Source organism: Anser brachyrhynchus (genome assembly GCF_964034855.1).
Source record: "Anser brachyrhynchus genome assembly, chromosome: 7".
Taxonomy (NCBI): domain Eukaryota; kingdom Metazoa; phylum Chordata; class Aves; order Anseriformes; family Anatidae; genus Anser; species Anser brachyrhynchus.
Window position 1 is genome coordinate 17,472,046 of NC_137701.1, and position 20,470 is coordinate 17,492,515.

The 20,470-nt window shown below is 35.0% G+C and overlaps 1 protein-coding gene across 6 annotated transcripts in view; it reads left to right on the forward strand.

Annotated features, from left to right (window-relative positions):
* SESTD1 (SEC14 and spectrin domain containing 1) overlaps positions 1 to 20,470 on the forward strand; it is a 53,839-nt gene that overhangs the window by 31,659 nt on the left and 1,710 nt on the right. For 4 of the 6 annotated variants that reach the window (XM_080600579.1, XM_080600577.1, XM_080600575.1 and 1 more), the window contains 10 exons: positions 616 to 671; positions 3,216 to 3,427; positions 6,773 to 6,895; positions 9,865 to 10,059; positions 10,660 to 10,774; positions 11,845 to 12,004; positions 15,774 to 15,855; positions 16,177 to 16,299; positions 17,641 to 17,832; positions 19,007 to 19,128. In XM_080600579.1, coding sequence (XP_080456705.1) covers positions 616 to 671; positions 3,216 to 3,427; positions 6,773 to 6,895; positions 9,865 to 10,059; positions 10,660 to 10,774; positions 11,845 to 12,004; positions 15,774 to 15,855; positions 16,177 to 16,299; positions 17,641 to 17,832; positions 19,007 to 19,128 — 1,380 coding nt within the window. The remainder of the gene's footprint in view (positions 1 to 615; positions 672 to 3,215; positions 3,428 to 6,772; positions 6,896 to 9,864; positions 10,060 to 10,659; positions 10,775 to 11,844; positions 12,005 to 15,773; positions 15,856 to 16,176; positions 16,300 to 17,640; positions 17,833 to 19,006; positions 19,129 to 20,470) is intronic. The other 2 variants (XM_080600578.1, XM_080600574.1) reach the window with 1 other exon arrangement.

Here is a 20,470-nt window from a genome sequence, read left to right on the forward strand (position 1 = left end):
AGAATCAAGATGGGGGAGAGGGATTTACTCCCAGTACTTTGCTTTCTAATAAGTAGTTGTGTACCAGATGTAAACAGGCTCCAAAAGAAACTAAAGGACTCTAAGATTTTTTTAACGAGTGTATTACAATACATCTCTAAACAATGTCAAAGGCAAGCTGATGTTTTCGGTTATTTCCTGTGACTTTGATAAATGATAGCTCTTTGTATAGATTTGCAAAGAGCCTGTTCAGTTAAGGTATTAGGCTGGGATGCAGGATATTTGTATTTCAGTTTTATACTTTGTTGGAAGTCTCTTACGACAGACAGTGCACAAGCTGGTGGGGCTATGATCTTGTTCAGTTATCCCTGCTGGCAGGCCACATTTAAGAACAAAGCTGCTGCCACTGTTATGCAGTTCTGTAAGCTATGAATGCAGCTGTCACTTGATCTGTTCTTTACCTATTTTGTTGTATATAATATGTTAGTTCTTTGGGGTGTGAAGGAAGGAGAGGTGTGGAGGAAAGTAACATAGAGTCTCTTAATGCTTTGTGGTAGCTCCGGTGTTGGTTGAAGCCTTGTAGTGCTACTGTATTAGAAATGAATGATTAATAACGTGTTTATTACTTTATTCAAGATCAGTAGATTTGAACTTCCTTCCATCAGTTGATCCTGAGATGGTACTGCAGACAGGTAAGTTGAAAAATGATCATGTTGGTTAATAAAGTTCATTATTCATTTTCATGCCCCGCATGAAAGCACAGAGGGCACGATAACTATCTTAACGAACATCTCAGTGTAATAAACTTACCAGTTAATGTAATCTTTAGGTTAAAAAAGAAATCTTAGCAAATACATGGAAGAACTCCAAATGATACTTGTCTGTTTAAAATAGGTTTTAGTAGTGCTGATACCATTTTCACAGTGTTACCATAAATTAATAGGTTTAATTTGAGAATACATTGCTTCTAGATGAATCTAATATGTTGGCCTTATGTAATGAATTAATCTCAGTAGCTGTCAAATGGCTACAACACAAATAGCGTTTTCCTACACAATTCAGATAATTTGCATCAGCCTTGTTCTGAGTTGACTATCTGAAAAAGTGAAACACAGTTTTCTGACTCTTCACTGCTTGGAATCTCCCTTGAACCTTAAACAATTAATTTTCTTTGAACAAAATGTTTTTTTCAGGTGGATTTCTTATTCACCATAAAGCACAGTGGCACTGTTGATTTGGAGTAGAAATTTGCTTAAAGGTTTGTGCCTTTGTAGAGTATTAAGTAATGAACCATGTTAAGATGGTGATCAGAGTCTGAGGAGTGCTCAAAATCCTTACAGCTTCCTACAATGTAATGTGTGAGTCATGTAATATATGCTACAGAGAACTGCTGACTTTGCATGCACTCTTTGCAAAGTTTTAGCTTATTTAGATGCGGAAGAATATTGTTTGAGTTAAAAAGTGACATCACAGTTCCTTTCTGGAGTCTTTAAAGCTTTTAAAATACAAAGTGTCTGTAGACACTGTCAGTAGATTTTAGTCTAATTATATATCCTCTAATGGTAAGATGTTTGGAAAAAACATTTCAATTTGTTGAATAGGTGGCTCCCAAGGAAGTTTGGAAGCATTGTCTATTTTCTTAATTATTGCATAAAAAAATGTTGGAGCTTTTAAAATTTATTAACTTTTATCAAGTCATGGGAGTTCCTCACAGATAACTTCACTTTCTTTTTTTGTCAGCTCCACTATATTGAAAGAGAATAAAAAAAAAAATTCCCTGATTAGTTTTCTGTCTCATAAATGCAAATATGAACAAACCAAATGAAAACAAGGAAAAATGGTAAAATTTGTTGGGGTGATGTTCTAGGGTTTTAAATAAAAACCTTGTCTTCCGTAATAAGTACTGTTGCTTTCACAGGCTCCAAATCAAAATAAAAACTGTAGTTCTTAGTTTAATAAGAATCTAGTTTTTAAAAAAAAGTTTTTACCTTGAAAATATTAATTATTTACTGCTGAAAAAATACAGTAAAAATCAAAATTATCCTAGTATAACTGACTTGTAAAAACCTTACACTGCTTGCCGTGCAGCTATCTGTGCCTTGTAGTGTTTTATAAGATGGAATAAAGGATGTTTATTTCCATAGCATGGCAAAATGTATTTGAATTCTTAAGGTACGTTCATCTCACAATAAGAAATGCAGAGTAATTGCTTGCTGCAATCTCCAAAGCCTTTGGCATTTTGATTGTCTCGATGATACTGGTTGAATTTAGAGTCTATTTTTCTGCATTTTTCTCGAGGTACTGTAATTACTATTCTGGTGTCTTTTTTTTCTGGTGTCTTTTTTTTTGTTGTTTGCTTGTTTTGGTGAACTGGCATGTTACCATTTTAAGACCTGAATGGCTGATGTGGGATTGGCAGATTTTTACTTGTACGTCAACACTTCTTTACTGACCAAACACTGTTTTATTTGTTAACTTGTTCATCAAGCTTTTGGGAGTACAAATAGGTTATCTGAGTTGACTAGTAGTATAGTATTTATATGCAGAAAATTTTACCACAACTTAACAATAACTTACATTCTTTGAACAGTTTAATTGGAAGGTTAACTAGCCAACCATGCTATTTTCATATATATGACAGTCTTTATACTGCTGGGATTCTGTAGCATAACATGGTGCTTAAAAGCACAAATTAAAACATGAGGCCACTGAGAAAATATTTTTAATCAAAATACTTTGGATTCAGCTACACGCTTTCATAGAAACTTATGTGCATGTTATAAAATCTTGTTAGCTAACAGAAGTGATATGTTTAATTTGTTAGTGCTTTTAGATTGTTCATTTATTCTAAGAATACAAATTGTATAAGAGAAATACTTTGGATGCTATACGATATTTTGAAGTAAACCAGAACACTTACAGTTGTTTCTGACTCAGCATTGTGCTTTGCAAGTGTTTTCTTATATTAATATTACTGTCAGTGAATGTTAAATTCATGTTATCTGTTATATGTCTTAAATATACCACATTTCTGCCCTATTTTATGACTGATACAGCCCTGCAGACTGCCTTGTGCTCTGCATGTTAATAAAATGACATCATTAAATGTGTACAATGTATGAAAGATTAGCTATGGAAATGTACTGCTGGGTGGTCTAAAAGTACATTTGCTGACTCATCATTTGTGTGCTTGTTTCGTATCCAAATTAACCATACCATTATACATTCCTTTAAAGGCCATGAGTTGCTATCTGAGCTACAACAGCGTCGATTTAATGGTTCAGATGGAGGAGTATCATGGTCTCCAATGGATGATGAACTACTTGCTCAGCCACAGGTCATGAAGCTACTAGACTCCCTGCGAGAGCAATATACCCGCTACCAGGAAGTCTGTAGGCAACGTAGCAAGAGAACTCAACTAGAGGAGATTCAGCAGAAGGTAATGCAGGTAAGGATGAAGTTGTTCTTGAATAAGGTGGGGAAGAAGGCTTGAGCTCAAATTCCAGACTGTGTTCTCTGCAAAACTAAGAATCAGACGAGGAGCTTCTTGCTATTCTTCATGATTCCTTTCACTCCTGAAACTGCAGCATGCTAGTTTGACTGGATGCTTTATGTTTTGGCTACTAGGAGGGACTTTCTAAAGATTCCTCTGATACGTGGGGGTGGTAAGAATGCAGAGCTCAGCTCAACCTGCTTTCACCCCCACGTTGAAGAACCTTCACATTGTCCCTTTGTCTGTGACAACGTACTCTTACGTTGTTAGAGGGTAGAAACCTGACATATTAGCAAAAGAAAGAACATTGACAAATGAGACACAGTTGACTGTAGTTTTGCTTGAGAGTTGGAAAACTTCCCTGACACATCTGTTACTGTTACTGAAAGTTCCTGTTACTGAAGGTAAGCCATCATTTATTCCTTTATTTGTCTAATGCTTGATGGTTTAACTAAGTTGAAGTGATTTTTAACACTGTATTTTGAGGTTACTCTGACCAGAATGAACAGAAATCTTCCTAATCAATTGTGTGTTAAAGGTCATAATGAGTTGATCTGGTCCTTCGGAAACAGGCTTGTAATTGGCACTTTCAATATTTTATCAGCATAGTCTCAGTAGAGATAAATTAATTCAATTTCTTTGATTATTTCTCAAGTGTTTGTTACTTGAAATTAGATTTATGTTTTTAAGCTTCTGTGAAGCTTGACCATGCAGAAAATGGAATGGATATTGCTCTTAACCTTTACACACTGACATTTCTAAAGCACGGCAAGTGCAAATCAAAACTTCAAAAACTTCAGTGTTCCAGGTATGGGAAGATAAAAACTAATCAATCTTGTTTTTATTTCTAGGAGTAAAAATATTAATCTACTGAGAGGAATCTTTTTCACTTGTGTAGTCATTCAGATCATAGTGAAAAATAAAGTAATCTTCTGATATTTTGAGTTGGAAATAAAAAAAAAAATATGCAAAGGGTTCACCCTTTGTACTGTATAGAACGCATTAGCATGGCAGTGTATATAATGGGGTGATGAGAATTTTATTCCCTGTGGTAAAGTTATAGTGGCTGAACAAGATGTGCTGATTGAAAAAAGAAATTTATAACTAGCTTGGCCAACTGCCATTGTTAATGCATTTAAATAACTTGTTTACTGCGGCATCAGCCTCATTTTGCAATATTTTTATTAGAAATAGTCTTTTCTTTTTTCTGTCTACACTACGGATGCTGCATAGTAAGTGAACAGTCTCGGTACACAGCAAGAATGTGCTTTAATATTTTACTGAATTAATCTGTTTTATAAAGTGCATTTTAAAGCTCTCTAAATGTTATACAAACTAAAAATTACTAAATCTATAAACTGATGTAGTTTCTTTTTGGCTTGTGGGGAAAAAATTGATCTAATAGAGAAAAGTAAAGAAGGTAATGATGGACTGTTGGAGGTAAACTGAAGTGGAATTTATTTTGTCAAAACAAACAACTTACGGTATAACATGCTTGCAGTATTTTCAGTTGGAATGAGTGTGTACAGAGAAAAGTTACTTGCTGTGTTGCTAATTTTTTCTGTTTTGATTTCCTGTTATTTTCATTACAATTGCATCTCTAGTCATTAACAATTAAAAGTATATATTTTACAAAAATAACATTGCTGCCGTACTCCAGCTCCCTCGGTGACTCTTCTCAGATCAAATATTTGTCACACAAGGATGTTCACATGCTCTGCTAAGCAGTAGTTTGAAATGAAGTGGTGGCCTTGGTCAGAGTGGAGACTGCTAAGCAGTGGTCTTGCACATGTTGCTGGTGTGAACCCAAACCATGGTTTCCATATGTGAGCTGCCCTTACCATACTGAAGTTACAGTAAGTCATCTACGCGCCTCCAGTTCAGGTTCCTACCATATTTAACAAGGCACAGCAGAGATGGTGAGCACACCACAAGGTTAATCTTGAAACAGAAGAAAAAAATCAAGAGCAGTAGAGTCTTTATATGACAACTGAGGTTTACTAGAAGTGATAAAAGTAGGGAAACCCCAGGATGCTTTTGGAACAAATATTGTGTGTTCTGAAATGATGCTGCTTATAAGAAGGAGGCTGGGGGGGAAACCACAGACATAATGAATAAGCATGGAGTGAATTGAATTACCTTCGGTAAGGATGATGGCTCTTCTTGCTTACTGTTACCAAGCGGCCTAGCAGCACTAGAAAAATTGTCCAGTTGTCTCCTGGGTGTTTCATTTATCTTTATAGTTACGGTGTTGCACTGTTACTGTATTTTTCCTGAAAAACTTTGGATCTGTTCTGTTGTCTTTGTTTAAACAAAAGATGCAGTAAAAAATCATAGAATCATGGAATCATTAAAGTTGGAAAAGACCTCCAAGGTCATCTGGTCCAACCATCCTCCTTCCACCAACATTACCCACTAAACATGTCCCTAAGTGCCACATCCAACCTTTGCTTAAACACCCCCAGGGGTGGTGACCCCACCACCTCCCTGGGCAACCCATTCCAAAGCCTAACCAAAGAAGAAGCTGGCTTTCAATGCTCTTTCATTAAAGTTCAAAATATGGGGGTATTCACAGATTTCCTTACTTCAGGACTCAGTAGTAAGAGACTTTCTTGGTTTCATTATGGCTGTATACTTCCTAGAAATTTAAAGCTTTGTTTTCCCTTAAGGTATAATGTGGTAATTCAGATGTGTATAAATTTGAGATGCTCTGCTTTAATTTAAATAATATTAGCAAAAATGAGAATAGTTTTAATAATAATAAAATCTCATGTCATAATCCAAAACTCTATCACCAGGACCCTGCAGAGTTCTGCCAGGGCAGATCCAATAAAATGATGCCATTAAAACTCTGTAAGAGGCTTATGTAGTTTGAATGGAGCAAGTTGAACGAAATAAACATCTAAAATACTAAAAGTATAAATTTTGATTTTGGAATAAATACGTATGATGTACTTGTGTGTTAAGATATTCAACAAAATTGGGAGAAAACTCTCAGGTGTGAGGTTGAATACAGCTCTGCATTGCAATTCAGTTTAAAAAAAATATCTTGTTTAAGTGTCGTTATCAAGAAAATCGTGTTTTAACTTGTTATTGACAGATATGAAGTGACACCAGTCTTTGCGAGCTGACAGGCTAAGGTTAATGAAAAGTAACTTCTACATAATACTTTTGAAGATATGAATGGATTTAACAAGATATATATAAATATATTTCTGCTTATGTTAGAATTATTTTTATACCAGTTTTCATGTAATTGATCTGCTGTTTTGTTCTTTGTCATCTTTATCTTAATTACAGGTAGTCAATTGGCTTGAAGGACCTGGATCAGAACAGCTAAGGACCCAGTGGGGAATAGGCGACTCAATTAGAGCTTCACAAGCATTGCAACAGAAGCATGAAGAGATTGAGAGTCAGCACAGTGTGAGACTTCCACTGTCTTTTCAAGTAGCAAAACAATTCTAAGTGCTTGCAGTTACATGCAATGTTTTTTGGTTAGAGTACCTAGAAATTTTGGATAGTGAATGATCTTATGGTTTACTACTTAAGCAATTTAGGAACTTATGTTCACTGTATGTAGATGTTATTTATTTTGTTTTCCAGTGTAGAAAAATTATTTCTATTTATGATTTTTTTTTTGTTTTATTATGGTAAAGCATTTTTTTAAGGTTTCATGTAGAACAGGTGGAGTGAATTTTTTTCATCCCTGCCTCTAGTTGGGCAGGCAAGGGCTGAGAAATCCTGTATTTCTTGGGTGAATAAGTTAATAATCTGTTAATAACTTCTGTTAATAAGTTAATAACTGTGCCTTAGACTACTTTGCTTCTGTTGGCTACATCTTTACTATGCTTTTGTTGCTCAGATGAAGAAGCGTGCATTGTAGGTATTTGTCTGTTTTGGTCAAGTGATCTCATCTCCTTTGTGTTTTCATTGCTTTAAGCTCTTTGAGCAATGTTCTATGTTGAAAAACAGTATCTTCTGAAGTTTAAACCATCTTACGCTTAGAATCCTAATTTAAAAAAAAAAATTCAACTGCATTCTTTATTGACAAAAATAATTGTGAAAACCTTTTAATCGTACTAGCACTTCAGACTAACAAGAGAAAACGAGTTAGAATAGACTTTGTTCTCACTGTCTGTAGCATAGAGAACTATGCTTTAGCTGTGGCTAAATACAGTCTTTGAAGTCAGTGAAATCCCAATGAAGTTTACAATATGACCTATAGCTTGCTCATCGCTGTAAGGCACAGAAAATGCCAAACATTTCCTGGTTCTCTGGTTCAGGCAGGATTTTGTAGAAACGGAAAAGTTACTTTCCATTTTTATACCAACAGTAATTATTAGGATTCCTGTTTATAAATTAAAACAGTTTTTTGAAAACAGCAATGGAATGTGGTTGGCCTTTTTCTGTGATTTCTAAACATCTCATAATAGCTGGGTATTTTCTCTCCTAAAAATTGATTTGACAGCTTGTTTTCTTTTTCATTCATCTTTTCTTTTTCATTTATTGCTGATTATGTTGCTTGTATTTTAAAGACAATTCCAAAGATGCAAACAAAATTTCTTATCTTGTTAGATTTGTTATCAAAGTAGCCTTTTCTGCTTCAGTTTACTTTGAAAGTGGAAAAAAAAATAGGGTATTTGTTTTGTTTGGAGGTATCCTCATTTCCTGCCTGTTTTATTAATGGGCAGTATACTTGAGCTGTTATTTTTGAGTATTTTTTACATGGTTGAGGTCTCATGAGCATCTTCTATATGTCCCCAGTGGAAAATATCAGAAATACACATTTTATTGGTAATTATATTATAAATATTATATAATTTAATTATAAATAAATATTATATAATTATTAATTAGACATTATATTATAAACCATGTTGTATGGTTTACCAGTCTCTTAGTTGCACTGATAGCTTGCTGAAAATCAATTACTGCAATCATTTTACTTTCTTTAATGATGAAAATTAATTGTCGACCTAGATTTTTTGTTTGACTTGCCATATTATATTTGATTTGTCATGCTTGGTAAGCTTGATTTGTATGTTCAATATCTAAAGGTAATAACGAGTTATGATGTGTAAACTGAGTTTTAATGAGCTTGTGTATCTATGTATCTATAGCACAAGTGGGATGATGGAAGATTTTTCAGTATTATGTCATCCTAGCTGGCTCTTCTGGGGTAGATGAAAGATTTATTCTGCTCTTAAAATTTTGGTTGATTGCCAATTTAACTTTTTTGTGACTTTTTTTTCCTCATTGCATCTTCTTATATTCTTTCTTCCTGTGAGCAGATGGTAGAGAGAGCTTTGGGTAAAAAGAAAAAAAAAAAAAAACAAACACCAAGAACATGAATATTTTTATTCTATAGTTTACATGCTTTGTAAATAAATGAAGCAAAAGCTGAAGGCATAACTTAAAAAAAAAAAAAAAAAGACAAACATCCTCACTGGAGATTGACAAGAATACTAATACATTCAGATATTTTAGGCCAATAGATGGTGCTGTTCAATGTTGTTAGAAATGCATAGGGCATTTGAATGTCATTTTACTGCAGGCTAAAATAAAAGCTGTCGGGCAAACGTTTTATTTTTTAGGCATCTAAATAATGCAAGATGTGAATGTGATCTTGACATATCAAGTAATTTTTAAATCTCCTGGAATTGTTAAATATTTGAAGTACTTTCTTTTGCAAATATACCACCATGACAACGTTAATTAACTCCTGTGTATGCATTCAGTAATCAAAGCACTTGAAAATGAAGTCTACACATTTTGAATTCAGTAGTATAAAGTTTTCCTTAAATAAGAAAGAAGGGTCATTTGGAAGTTTCTATATACGGAAAGCCCGTTATATTTAGAAGATGATGATTACTTTCACTTTGTGAACAGTAGTACCTTTTTTCTAAAGGTTTAGGAAAACTACTTCTGGTTTCAATTGTCACTGAAAGTAACATCTAGATAGTCTTTTTGAACACCCTTTGGAATGGCTTACCACTCGTCAAAAATTGCTTTATTCAGTAGAGCACTATAGACATGTAAGAATTAGAAGTTTGTTTTAAAATGGTGGAATTCTTCTGTTGGTTCAGTAAAGTAGTTCGAGTGGGAGTTTGTGCTGGGAGCTAGTAACTATGCTGCTTATGGTTTGTAATTTTCCCATCTTTGTACACCATTTTTTATATTGCAGTACATGTATTATTTAAAATGTTCTAAGCACTTTTTGAGTTGATTTAAAACTACAAAAGTTCTCCTCTCCTGTGAGATTTCATAATTATAGTGTAAGCTGTAATAAAATCATTTTAAAATCTGATTATTTATTAATCTGCAGTTAGATGCATGCCATATTAAGAGAAAAATGTTTGGTATTATTTTAATAGTATTTTTTTTGTCTGTAGGAGTGGTTTGCTGTTTATGTTGAGCTTAATCAGCAGATTGCAGCTCTTCTAAATGCAGGGGACGAGGAGGACCTTGTGGAATTAAAAGCATTACAGCAACAGCTGAGTGATGTGTGTTACCGGCAGGCCAGTCAGCTGGAATTCAGGCAGAATCTATTACAAGCAGCACTTGAATTTCACAGTGTTGCCCAAGATGTAAGTTGTTCTTCCTAACTTTTCACAGGTTCACCTGTCAATGTGTTATTACTGTAGTAGTGTAAGCTTTCAGTACATTAAGAGGGAAGACATAGAATGTCACTTGGAAAATGGCCTAAGTCTTCGTTTACTGATTGAAACACTGGGAAGATGAATTTCCCATTTTTGGGAGAAAAGTTCATTACGATATATCTTAAATTTCAATAGCATTTGAAACGGAATGGCTAGTAATTAAAAAAATATATGTAGTTTTGCTCTTGCTTTTTTATTAAAATCATGTGCATTACCTGTACCACGATGATATATTCTCATTTTAAAGAGTATTGGATATACTCTTCATAGTTTCTTTTTAAAATTGATATTTATTCCTTTTCTATAGTTGTTTAAACAATCTTGGCTTTTTTTCCCCCGTCTAGGGATGTATGCTTTTGGAATTTTATAAGCAGGTGGGACATTTGTCTCTCATCTTGAATTGATTTCCTAAAGATGTGAAAAGACACTTCTGAAATGACAGATTCCCATTTAGGAAGTAGATTGCAGACCCAAGCATCTCAAGCCCCAAACTTCTTTATAAACAGCGATATTTGTTTTTTGTTTTAGTTGTCTCAGCAATTGGATGGCTTACTAGGAATGTTGTGTGTAGACGTAGCACCAGCAGATGGAGCATCAATTCAACAAACTTTAAAACTACTGGAAGAGAAATTGAAGAGCGTTGGTAAGCATAATATTCCTGCATTTCAGACGGATACATTCTGATGAATGCATTACAGGAAAAAAGTGTCCTTGCCCCCCAAATCCCTTCTAAAAAGGACAGCAGACAAAGGAGTATCTGTCTCTTCAGATTTCTAGCTGAGTAAAATTCCACCTAACTACCTTTGACTTGCTGGTGCTGTCTAGTCTGGGAAGTGTTCTGGAGTTGTCTTTTAAATGTTTTACTTGTAATTTATATATTGGTTATATACCATTACTATGCATTTCATCTGTTAACAGACTTTTTTTCCCACTAATCGTTCTTAATACCTTGAGAATATAATGCTTAAATTGTCCCCTTTTTGTTCCAAGAACTGACCTTTAATGACTTAAGATTGTCTTCCACTCGGTTTTAGAATGATTGTTTCTAACAAGTATTTTGCAGTGTTTTGGAATGTGTATGTTAATAAATGCAACACTTAAGCTTGTTACACTGTCAAGCTTATGTGGAAGAAGAATTGTAAAGCAAAATTGCATATGGTAGAAATAATTATGCTTAGACTTTAACAGTGTCTTATGCATAAAACAGATATTCCTTTAGGAGAATGAATAGTAGACCTGCCAAATAATAAATGTGACAGCAGATTGTAACGGTGTATTTCAGTATTGAAAAATGTATCAACCATATCAGATGCATTAGAAAATACTAACTTCTGCCATGGTGGAATGTTTAGGTTACAACTGCCTAGCAGTGATGAACATTACGGGTATTGTGCAACTGTGTGGATGAAAGATGTTAATTAGCTTTTTGTATGCTGAAAATTTAACACTCACTGTCAGCTTTTATTCCTTTTCTTTTTATCTGCTAGATCATAAAATAGTGAAGACTTAGCTCTTTTTTCATCTGGAAGAATACTTGTGCAAACTTAAAAGTTGGAAAGAGTAGAGAAATAGATGTAGTAATGTCCTTTTCACTTTCCAGCCACTCATCTCAGAGTTTCTATTTCATTTCTTCTCTTGACTTGGGGGAAGAAATAACAAATGTGAAAGTTAAATTTTTGCTTTTTACTTTTTCTTTTTTCTTTTTTTCTTTAGACTTAGGCCTGCAAGGCTTGCGTGAGAAAGGTCAAAGTCTTCTTGATCAGATATCTAATCAGGCATCCTGGGCCTATGGAAAAGATGTGACTATTGAAAACAAAGAAAATGTGGACCACATCCAAGGAGTGATGGAAGATATGCAGCTTAGAAAACAAAGGTAATAACAGTTAGAGTCACTAAGATTTTCATGTACTGATAAATCATCTTAAAATATCTCTTTTTAAAAAATCATCTCTTATAAAAAAATCTCTTTTTAAAAAGTCATCCTAAAAAATCTCTTTTTAGAGAGACCATTTTGCTTTATTTTCAGTTAAGAGATATATTGCAATTTATACTCTTCATAATATATTTTTAAAAAAAACAAGTTTCCATGTCTGGTCTACTGGAGCATATTCCTAAATCCAGGCACCTTTGCATTTCAGTATTTGTTGGGAGAATTTGAATGCTTTCCTATACTCATAAATGTTCAAGAATTACACATTCCTTTTATATGCAGTTATGGAACAGATGCAGGAGAGCTTCTAAACGTTATCTGTTTGAGATAATAACACCAATGTACCAATACTACAGTAGTGATCGTGGCTCTAAAAGTATGCGGTGGTAATGTTCCAGATTTTCTCCTTTCTTTCCCCAACCTCTACCCTTTTAGCTCTGTCCCCCCGACCAGCAAAAGGGAAGCACAGTGTTCAGCTTTCAAAACATGTTTGGTGTTTTATGTAAATTTTGGAAAAAGATAGGGTGGGGGATGAAATTTCAGTAGAGGAAAATGCTGTGGAGAATTGTGAGAAGGATGGATTTTGACACCGCTCACTTCATCCAAACTTTCAATTGATTTTTTTTTTTTACGATATAATAGTACTGTGGATTGGCTATATTACTGCGTTCTGTTCTATCCCCAGTCTGAGAGAATCAGATGATGATGCTCATCATTACTATTGTAACACCTGAGACAATAAAGTACTCTCCATAGAAAGTGCCTGAACTTTGCGGATAATGGTTGAACAAAGAGGGGCAGCTAGGGAGCAATGAGGTTTAATGCGTGTGAAGTTGATCATTTTAGGAATTACTTCTAAACACAAATTGTTTTCTTAGGGAACTCAGTGTAAGGAACTACATATTTTGATAGCACTTAAAGAACATCCTGTTTTAAGTATGTCCTCTGAATCCTGTTTACTTGCACAGCACTGTTGTTTAGAGGGCCAACTGCACAAAGTTTTAGAGGACCTGGCGTCACTGCAGTAAAACAGCAGTTGGAATTCAGAAGTAAGAAAAGTAAAGTACATAGGAAAGGGAAAAACTTGATATATGTAGTGATGGACTCTGAACTAGCTGCTACCTCAGGAGATGAAAGTTGGAGAATTTTTTCAAAAAAGTGTTTTGTCATACTATGAGAAGCAAGTAGAATGCTAATTATTATTAGCAAAGGAGTTGAAAACTAAAAACATCTTGGTGCCACTGTATAGGTGTGTGGTGCATTTGTGTTTTAAGCATTCTATAATTCTTGTCCGTCTTCTCAGAAGGGATATAGAAATCTAGGAAGTCAGAGGACAAAAAAAAAAGCAATAAAATGCTTAGACAAAGGTATGAAATGGCTTTCAGATAATGAATGATTAAACCGAGGATCTTCAGCCTGGAAGGGAGACAAAAAGTAAGATAAAGGTCTGCAAGAAAGAGTGAGCCAAGGAAAAGATAGGGATAGTTTTTTTTTTTTCATTGCCTCTTTCAGTACAAAAGCTGAAGGCATCAAATGGAACTGGCTTAAACACTGAAAACTAAAGCTGGTAATTAAGTATGTAAATAAGCTGTGGAACTCTTTGCCACAAGTTTAAGCTTAACTAGTTTTAGGAAGAGTTTGGACAAATGGTGGGAGGATAAACATATCAAAGGTCTTTAAATATAGATGCAGCTTGTGCCTCGAAGTCAATGGACTGGGAATTGCTGGAAGCAAGCACACTTGCGTTACTGTAAAATATTGCTGTATACTTAATCTGTTTGGATGCTCTTTCCTAAGCATCTGCTATGCCTATATGATTAAATAGGTCTTTAAATGCTGCCTCAACTCTCTGAAGTCAGTTACATTACATGCCTGTAATGTCCTACATGTTGTAGGACATTGTTTTAGCTCACGTCTTCTCTGTTTCAGTCTTTATACTTCAGATTCAGCAAGGATCTTATAATCTCATGAATGTGTTTAACTTGACAAGGTTTCAAAACTAGCAGAAACTCTCATTCTGGCACATTCTGAATCTGACTTAATTGTCAGTATCCATAATCTTAACCCAGTTGCCCTAGGTTAACCATAGCTTCTTGTACTTGTTGTAGTGATTGTTGGAACTTTACTTGCTTTTGTGTTCAGTTTGTGAACTAGATTTTTTTATGTAATATTGCAATATATCAAGTGAAACTAAATGAAATTCAAATCAAGACTGAATAGAATCTGTACATTTTATTAGTTTATCATTGTAGTATCCTTCAGATGGTGAAAAATGGGAATTTGAATTTTAGAATGGGAAATTAAATTTTTATTAGGTTCATGTAACTAATCTGGATAGCTTATTCCAGCTAACAAGATAAGCTTAACCAGCCATGTAATACTTTTTATCATAACACGAGAGGTTTCTTGGTTAAGTACATACAAGAGAACAGGGTTTAACGGTAGTCTTTTCTCATCAAAAAGATGTTTGTAGAGAGAAATAGAAAATAAGTGGCTGGGAAATTAATGTAATTTATTTCTGCCTTCTGACACTTATTTGCAAAAGAATCAGTGCGACTTTACTTAGATGGAAAACAAAATTGTCTTAAGTTATAATTGGATAAAAACCTTTTTAATTACTTTAATTAATTTAATTACCAAATTGCCATTGTCCACTGAAAAATACAGAAGGGCACCATAACGTTCAGTACTATTTTCTGACATTTCATTTTCCTCAAATTCAGTGGAATGTTTCTTATTTACATATACATACAAGTAGTGTAATGTGTATTTCTAGGGACGTTTTTCTGCCTTATTTACGCTTTCAGAACACACAAACTCTTTCCCTGCGTTATTAGAGCAAAAAAATTAGTTTTTGTAAGCATTACAGCACTGCAAGGCACTTAACAAAACACAGGATTATAATGAACTGTTCTTTGGAAGTGCTTATGTTTGCAACTAGTTTGAAAAAGAGAGATGTGCATGCGGTCTTCAGCATTTGTTTATAGTGCTAACTGTTGTTGACATTAGTGATTTGATTTGCTGTGTGAGGCAGGAGTCTGAATCTTGCTGTCTACTTAGGCTCTGAAATTGAAGTAGAAGGGTCATTCTGTTGAAGGAAAATGGCTTTCAATACTTGTTAATTCTAGCTACACAAAACTGCGAAATGTTCTTAATTCAGAGCAAGAGAATTGGAATTAGTTTTTATATGAATTAGAATCATAAGGGTTCAATTGCTGCAATCTTTAGCTTAAAAAAAATTATACTGTGATTTTAAACAGTTTTACATTTTATTCACCAATAAAGCTTTGTCACCAGCTGACAGAACAAGTCACAGTTATGGCAGGTTCAAGACAGCTTTTGCCTAAATACTTCAGCAGGAAAAAGTCTGTCTTAGCCATGAAAGCCTCTGGCCTGCAAATCTCACCAGTGCAACAGGGTAAGGAATCTGGAAGGTCATGTATCTACTGCTGGCATTACTTTCTGTAGCATAACCATGTCTGGACTCGTTAAGATGATGATGTCTGTGGGTTATAGTGCTCAGTTCTTTTTATTGCTTACTTGTTTCTTATTATTATGGCAGACAGTATTTATTTTGATCATTCTAAGCAGCACAAAAATGCTTTGGTCACCTTTCCATGAACACTTGCATTTTAATGTTGCTCCTTGAAAACATTATTGTCAAACTCAGAGTGTATTTTGTCTGCTATGTATATGTGTGCTACTGTTAAAGGTGTGAGGATATGGTAGATGTGCGACGACTGAAGATGCTTCAGATGGTACAGTTATTTAAATGTGAAGAAGATGCTGCTCAGGTATGGAAATGGCTACAGAATTTCATTATTCTGGTCTTTGTAATCCTCTGGCTAAATTTAGGGGGGGTTGATAGTTGTACAGCATTATTTTTTGTCACTTTCAGATGCCTTATCTAATGAATTTGTACAGTGAAAATAAAGGATATGGCAAAGACTGAAAATAGTGGTTTGGGGGATTTCATGCATGATCTACTAGTTTAACTGATACCTTAACTTTTTTCCAAATCAAAAGTATACAGTAGTGCTGTAGTTAATTCACCCTGCTGGGTGAATGTCATTTCAATTTCCTGGCTTTTATTCTTCTTATTTTTTTCTTTTAAGGCAGTAGAATGGTTAAGTGAACTGTTGGATGCTCTGCTGAAGACACATATCCGACTGGGAGATGATTCACAAGAAACAAAAGTTTTGCTGGAGAAACATCGAAAATTTGTTGATGTTGCACAGGTAAAATGGGCTACTTGTAGCAGTAGTATGGGTTTTGTACAGTTTCAGAAAATGTCTTAAATAGGATTGCCATCTATACGTACAGTAATAGAACAGCTGTTCCTTGTCTTCATGTTTTGTTTTCATGCTTGAATGAATAAATCATGATTCCTGAAATTAGTGATGAGTCTAATGAGATTTTGAAGTGAAGATTTTGGTGATCCATCACCAACAGTGATGCTGCAGTTCTACTACCGTAGTTTACTCGGCTATGCACATGCAGTGCAAACCACGGAACTTGAATTTCACATTGACCTTTTAAAGGCGTGTATTTCAAACAGTCTTTATAATGATTTTTGAAGGACTCCAAACAAAATAATGAAATGTTGGTGAGCAACATAATTTCAGTCTATTTTGTGCTGTACTTCATGAAACGGAGACTGTTGATTTTCCAGGTAGTTTATTATTGGCATACGATAGTCCTGCTCAAGGAATATCCCTTTGGTAGGTTTAGATAAGCTGTCCTGGCAATGTCCCCTCCCCACCTCTTGCCTGCCCCTAGCCTACTGGCTTTGGGGGGCTTTGGGGGGAGTCTTGGTGCTGTGCCAGCACTGCTCATCAATAGACACAACACTGGTGTGATACCAGTGCTGTTGTAGCTCCAAGTGCAGAGCACAGCACTCTATGGGCTGCTGCAGGGAAAGCGAACTCCATCCCAAGCAAGACCCGGTACACAGGTACATGTGAATTTCACCGAAGAGTAGAATATGTAAAAGCTACGCCTTCTTTAGGTGCTATTTCAGATATATACTGGTTTTGGGAATGTCTAAATCACTGTTGCTAATTAACAGATGCAATATTTTGTAGTTACACCAGTTACACTGGAACTGATTCTCTCTTTTGATGAATGGAGACCATGTAATAATGAGGAGGAATTAGAACTGACCATGACAAGGGAATAGCTTGTTGTCATAATTGTGTGCCATAAAGCACCTGGATGCTGTGTGACCAGAAACATGGTGACGGTGGTGTCAGTGAGACGGTCATCTTGGCAGTAGATACCAAGCATACAATGCAAGATACAAGCGGCTATTCTCTGTTTTCCAGAAGGTCTGCCACTTCGCCAGTATGAACACTAGAAATTGGTATTTTTTCATTATTTTTTGGGGAGCGTATTCTTATAGAACAAAGAACTGTTTGTGGTCATCAGCAGCATTTTCTAGTAGACCAGATTTGTTCAATGTACTCGGTGGATCTAAGCTGAGGAGGTTTCACAAACGTGTCTGCTGTCATTTTAAGATAACTTGCTCTTAAGTTAAATGCAGAGTTCTTATGTGTATCTTCCTGTCCTCCAACTTTTAGAGTACTTATGATTATGGAAGACAGTTACTGCAGGCAACTGTTGTGCTGTGCCAGTCCCTACGATGCACTTCAAGGTCCTCAGGGGACACACTCCCAAGATTGAACAGAGTGTGGAAACAGTTTACATTAACTTCTGAAGAAAGAGTACAGAGGCTGGAAACAGCTGTTGCATTTCATTCAAGTGCTGAAAAGGTGAGTTGTGTTTTTGAGAAGAAAAATCTATCAGAATTTAAGGAAACAATGTAAGAAAAATGAAGTTGTTAGCATTTAAAACAACTTTTTTTTACCTCCCTAAATATAAAAATAAAAGATTTAGAATCTTTTATTAGTTAATTTCAGTACTTAAGGAAAAAAAAAAGCCAACCTAGGACATGGTAAAAGAAAAAAATTCAGTCTGTCATTGAAGGAAGGCATGGGCTGCAAAGCAGGTTTGTATGCTCCTTGCTTGTATTCATTTCTTGTTTGTATAAATGGAAGATACTTTGGATCCATAGGCATTGGGAGTTGCTGGTAATTCATGAAAGCAGAAATATATCATCTGTGCTGCCACAGATGGCTGGAAAAGGTTTTACCTGATACCAAATTAGAATTCAGTGGTTCATAAACTTAAAGTTGATTATCTTAGCCCATATTATGGATGTTCTTTCATTATTTCAGTAGTTAATTGCTGTATTTTCAGGCAATTGTAAGCAAGTAAGTGGATGGCTGAAAAAAATCATCTGTTCATAAGCGTGATTCTTCTAGCACTGTTGTGGCATTATTAATGAGACTGATGAAATTATATTGCTAATACCTATGGTTCATACAAAAAAAATAAGAAGTGTCAGAGGGAAAAGTGGAAGAAAATATGGAATTCAGTACAAATATTGGGTTCCAATCCAGTCTAGAAACTTAGGTTCATATTTTATAAACCGGTCTGAGTTTTCTGCCAGATACAGATATTTGTTTTGAAGCAGCTTGTAACAGGCCCTTCATAATTGATGTTTTTTCCATTTTATGTGACTGTCTTGCAAGCTGCTTGATGTGGACTACCATACTCATGCATTTTGAATTTGTTGTTGGAATGTTGTCTAGCAAAACTTACTTTTTTTAGTTCTCTGTTCCCACTGAACAGTACTGTAAAACATACCAGTACAGAATATTGGTAGCCCCAACCTATCTTCTTACTCAGTGGTAGCTTAACTGATGTTTTTTGTTCTGGAATTTTATGAATATTTTCATTGAGCTCATTTAAATGTGGCAGTGAAGATGCTGAAGGAACATTCACTCTGCCCTGTAATGGCACTTTGGCACTTAAATAAATAAATTACATTCTATGCCTTGTCTACCTTATTATATTTTTGGGGGTTTTGTTTTTTTATTATAGATACTGCAAGAATGTCCAGAGCAGCCTGAAGCTTTTAATGAAATGGAGCAATTTGATGAAATTGAAGCAGTTGGGAAATCGTTGTTGGACAGATTAACAGTGCCTGTAGTTTATCCTGATGGGTAAGGAAAATGTTATTGTAATGGCTTTTGAATATGTTTTTGGTAAATTTTCATAATGCTTTCAATATGCAGAAGAATCCTGAATGCTTATTGCTTAAATTAAAAAGATAATGCACTAATTCTCATTAATTTTTCCCGTCTTTTCAGAGAAGGCAGGCAGATCTGATTTCAGACTTTCCAAAGACAACATGCCCACTATTCTCACACAGTAATTATTAGATATATGCAGTTATTACACCGGCAAAGTATGTAGAAGCAACAGAAGCGACCAGTCCCAGTGTCTCTCCCTGAAAAAAAAAATCACATTTGAATTGTGATATTTGATTTATTCAGCCTTTTAGCCATCTAAAGTCTTAAGCCAATACATTGAAGATATATTTACATTTGATTTATTCAGCTAATAAAACATTACTTCCTTCATGATCTACTCATACTAATTTAAAATTGGTGGCCGTATCAGGCTACAAAACAAAACTGAATTTGGAATTTCAACCACAATGACAACTATTCTGTTCAGCAAACTAAAGTTGTCTGTTGCAATGTTGAGCTTGTGGTTAACTTCTTCCACCTTAGTATTATCTAGTCCTGGAACTAGTCTCTGGGTATGTAAGAGCACACCGTAATGAATGGGATTTGAAATCTGTGTTTTGATTACTTTGAAATGATATCAAGCAACTTCATTATGGGCTACTTGAAGTTGATCTGAAAAATAGTTAAAAGAAGATGGTCATGAAAATTAGTTTTGTCATATTGCCAAAATATCATGTTCCCTGTGTGTTGTAGTTTTCTTTGGCAAGGAGTATTTGAAGACAGACCAGCAGCTGAACTAGTAGTGATTTTAATGCCTTTTCAGTAGCGTATTTGAAAATAGTGGAGTATTTAACAGCTGCAAGAAAAGAGAAGCGGAGAAATGTTACATTTGAAACATTTTGGTTTAACTTTCATATAGCAGTTGTAGATGTATAATGACCTGGTAAATACAGTAACTTATTCTTAAAACTGGTGTAATTTGCAGATAGACTACTCAAGCGTAAACGCTAATGTTACTGTTTTGTTAAATTTGCATGGCACCTGTTAGAACCTGGGAAAGCTCTCCATGAAAGAAGGCACTTAGTGCACTTTGTGATTTGAGTCCTAACAGAGTGCTCTTATAATTCTAGATGTATATAATTATGTATTAGGTTGACTGAATCCTGAATGTTACTTACGTCCCCTCTGGCATTTCAGATGGGTTCTGCTTGTCCCCATTTTCAAAGATGGGTGGCATCTTAGCTGTCCCAGATCCCAAGATACCCTGCTGATGTGCCCACAGCATTCTATTTTTAAAGCTAAACATAAACAA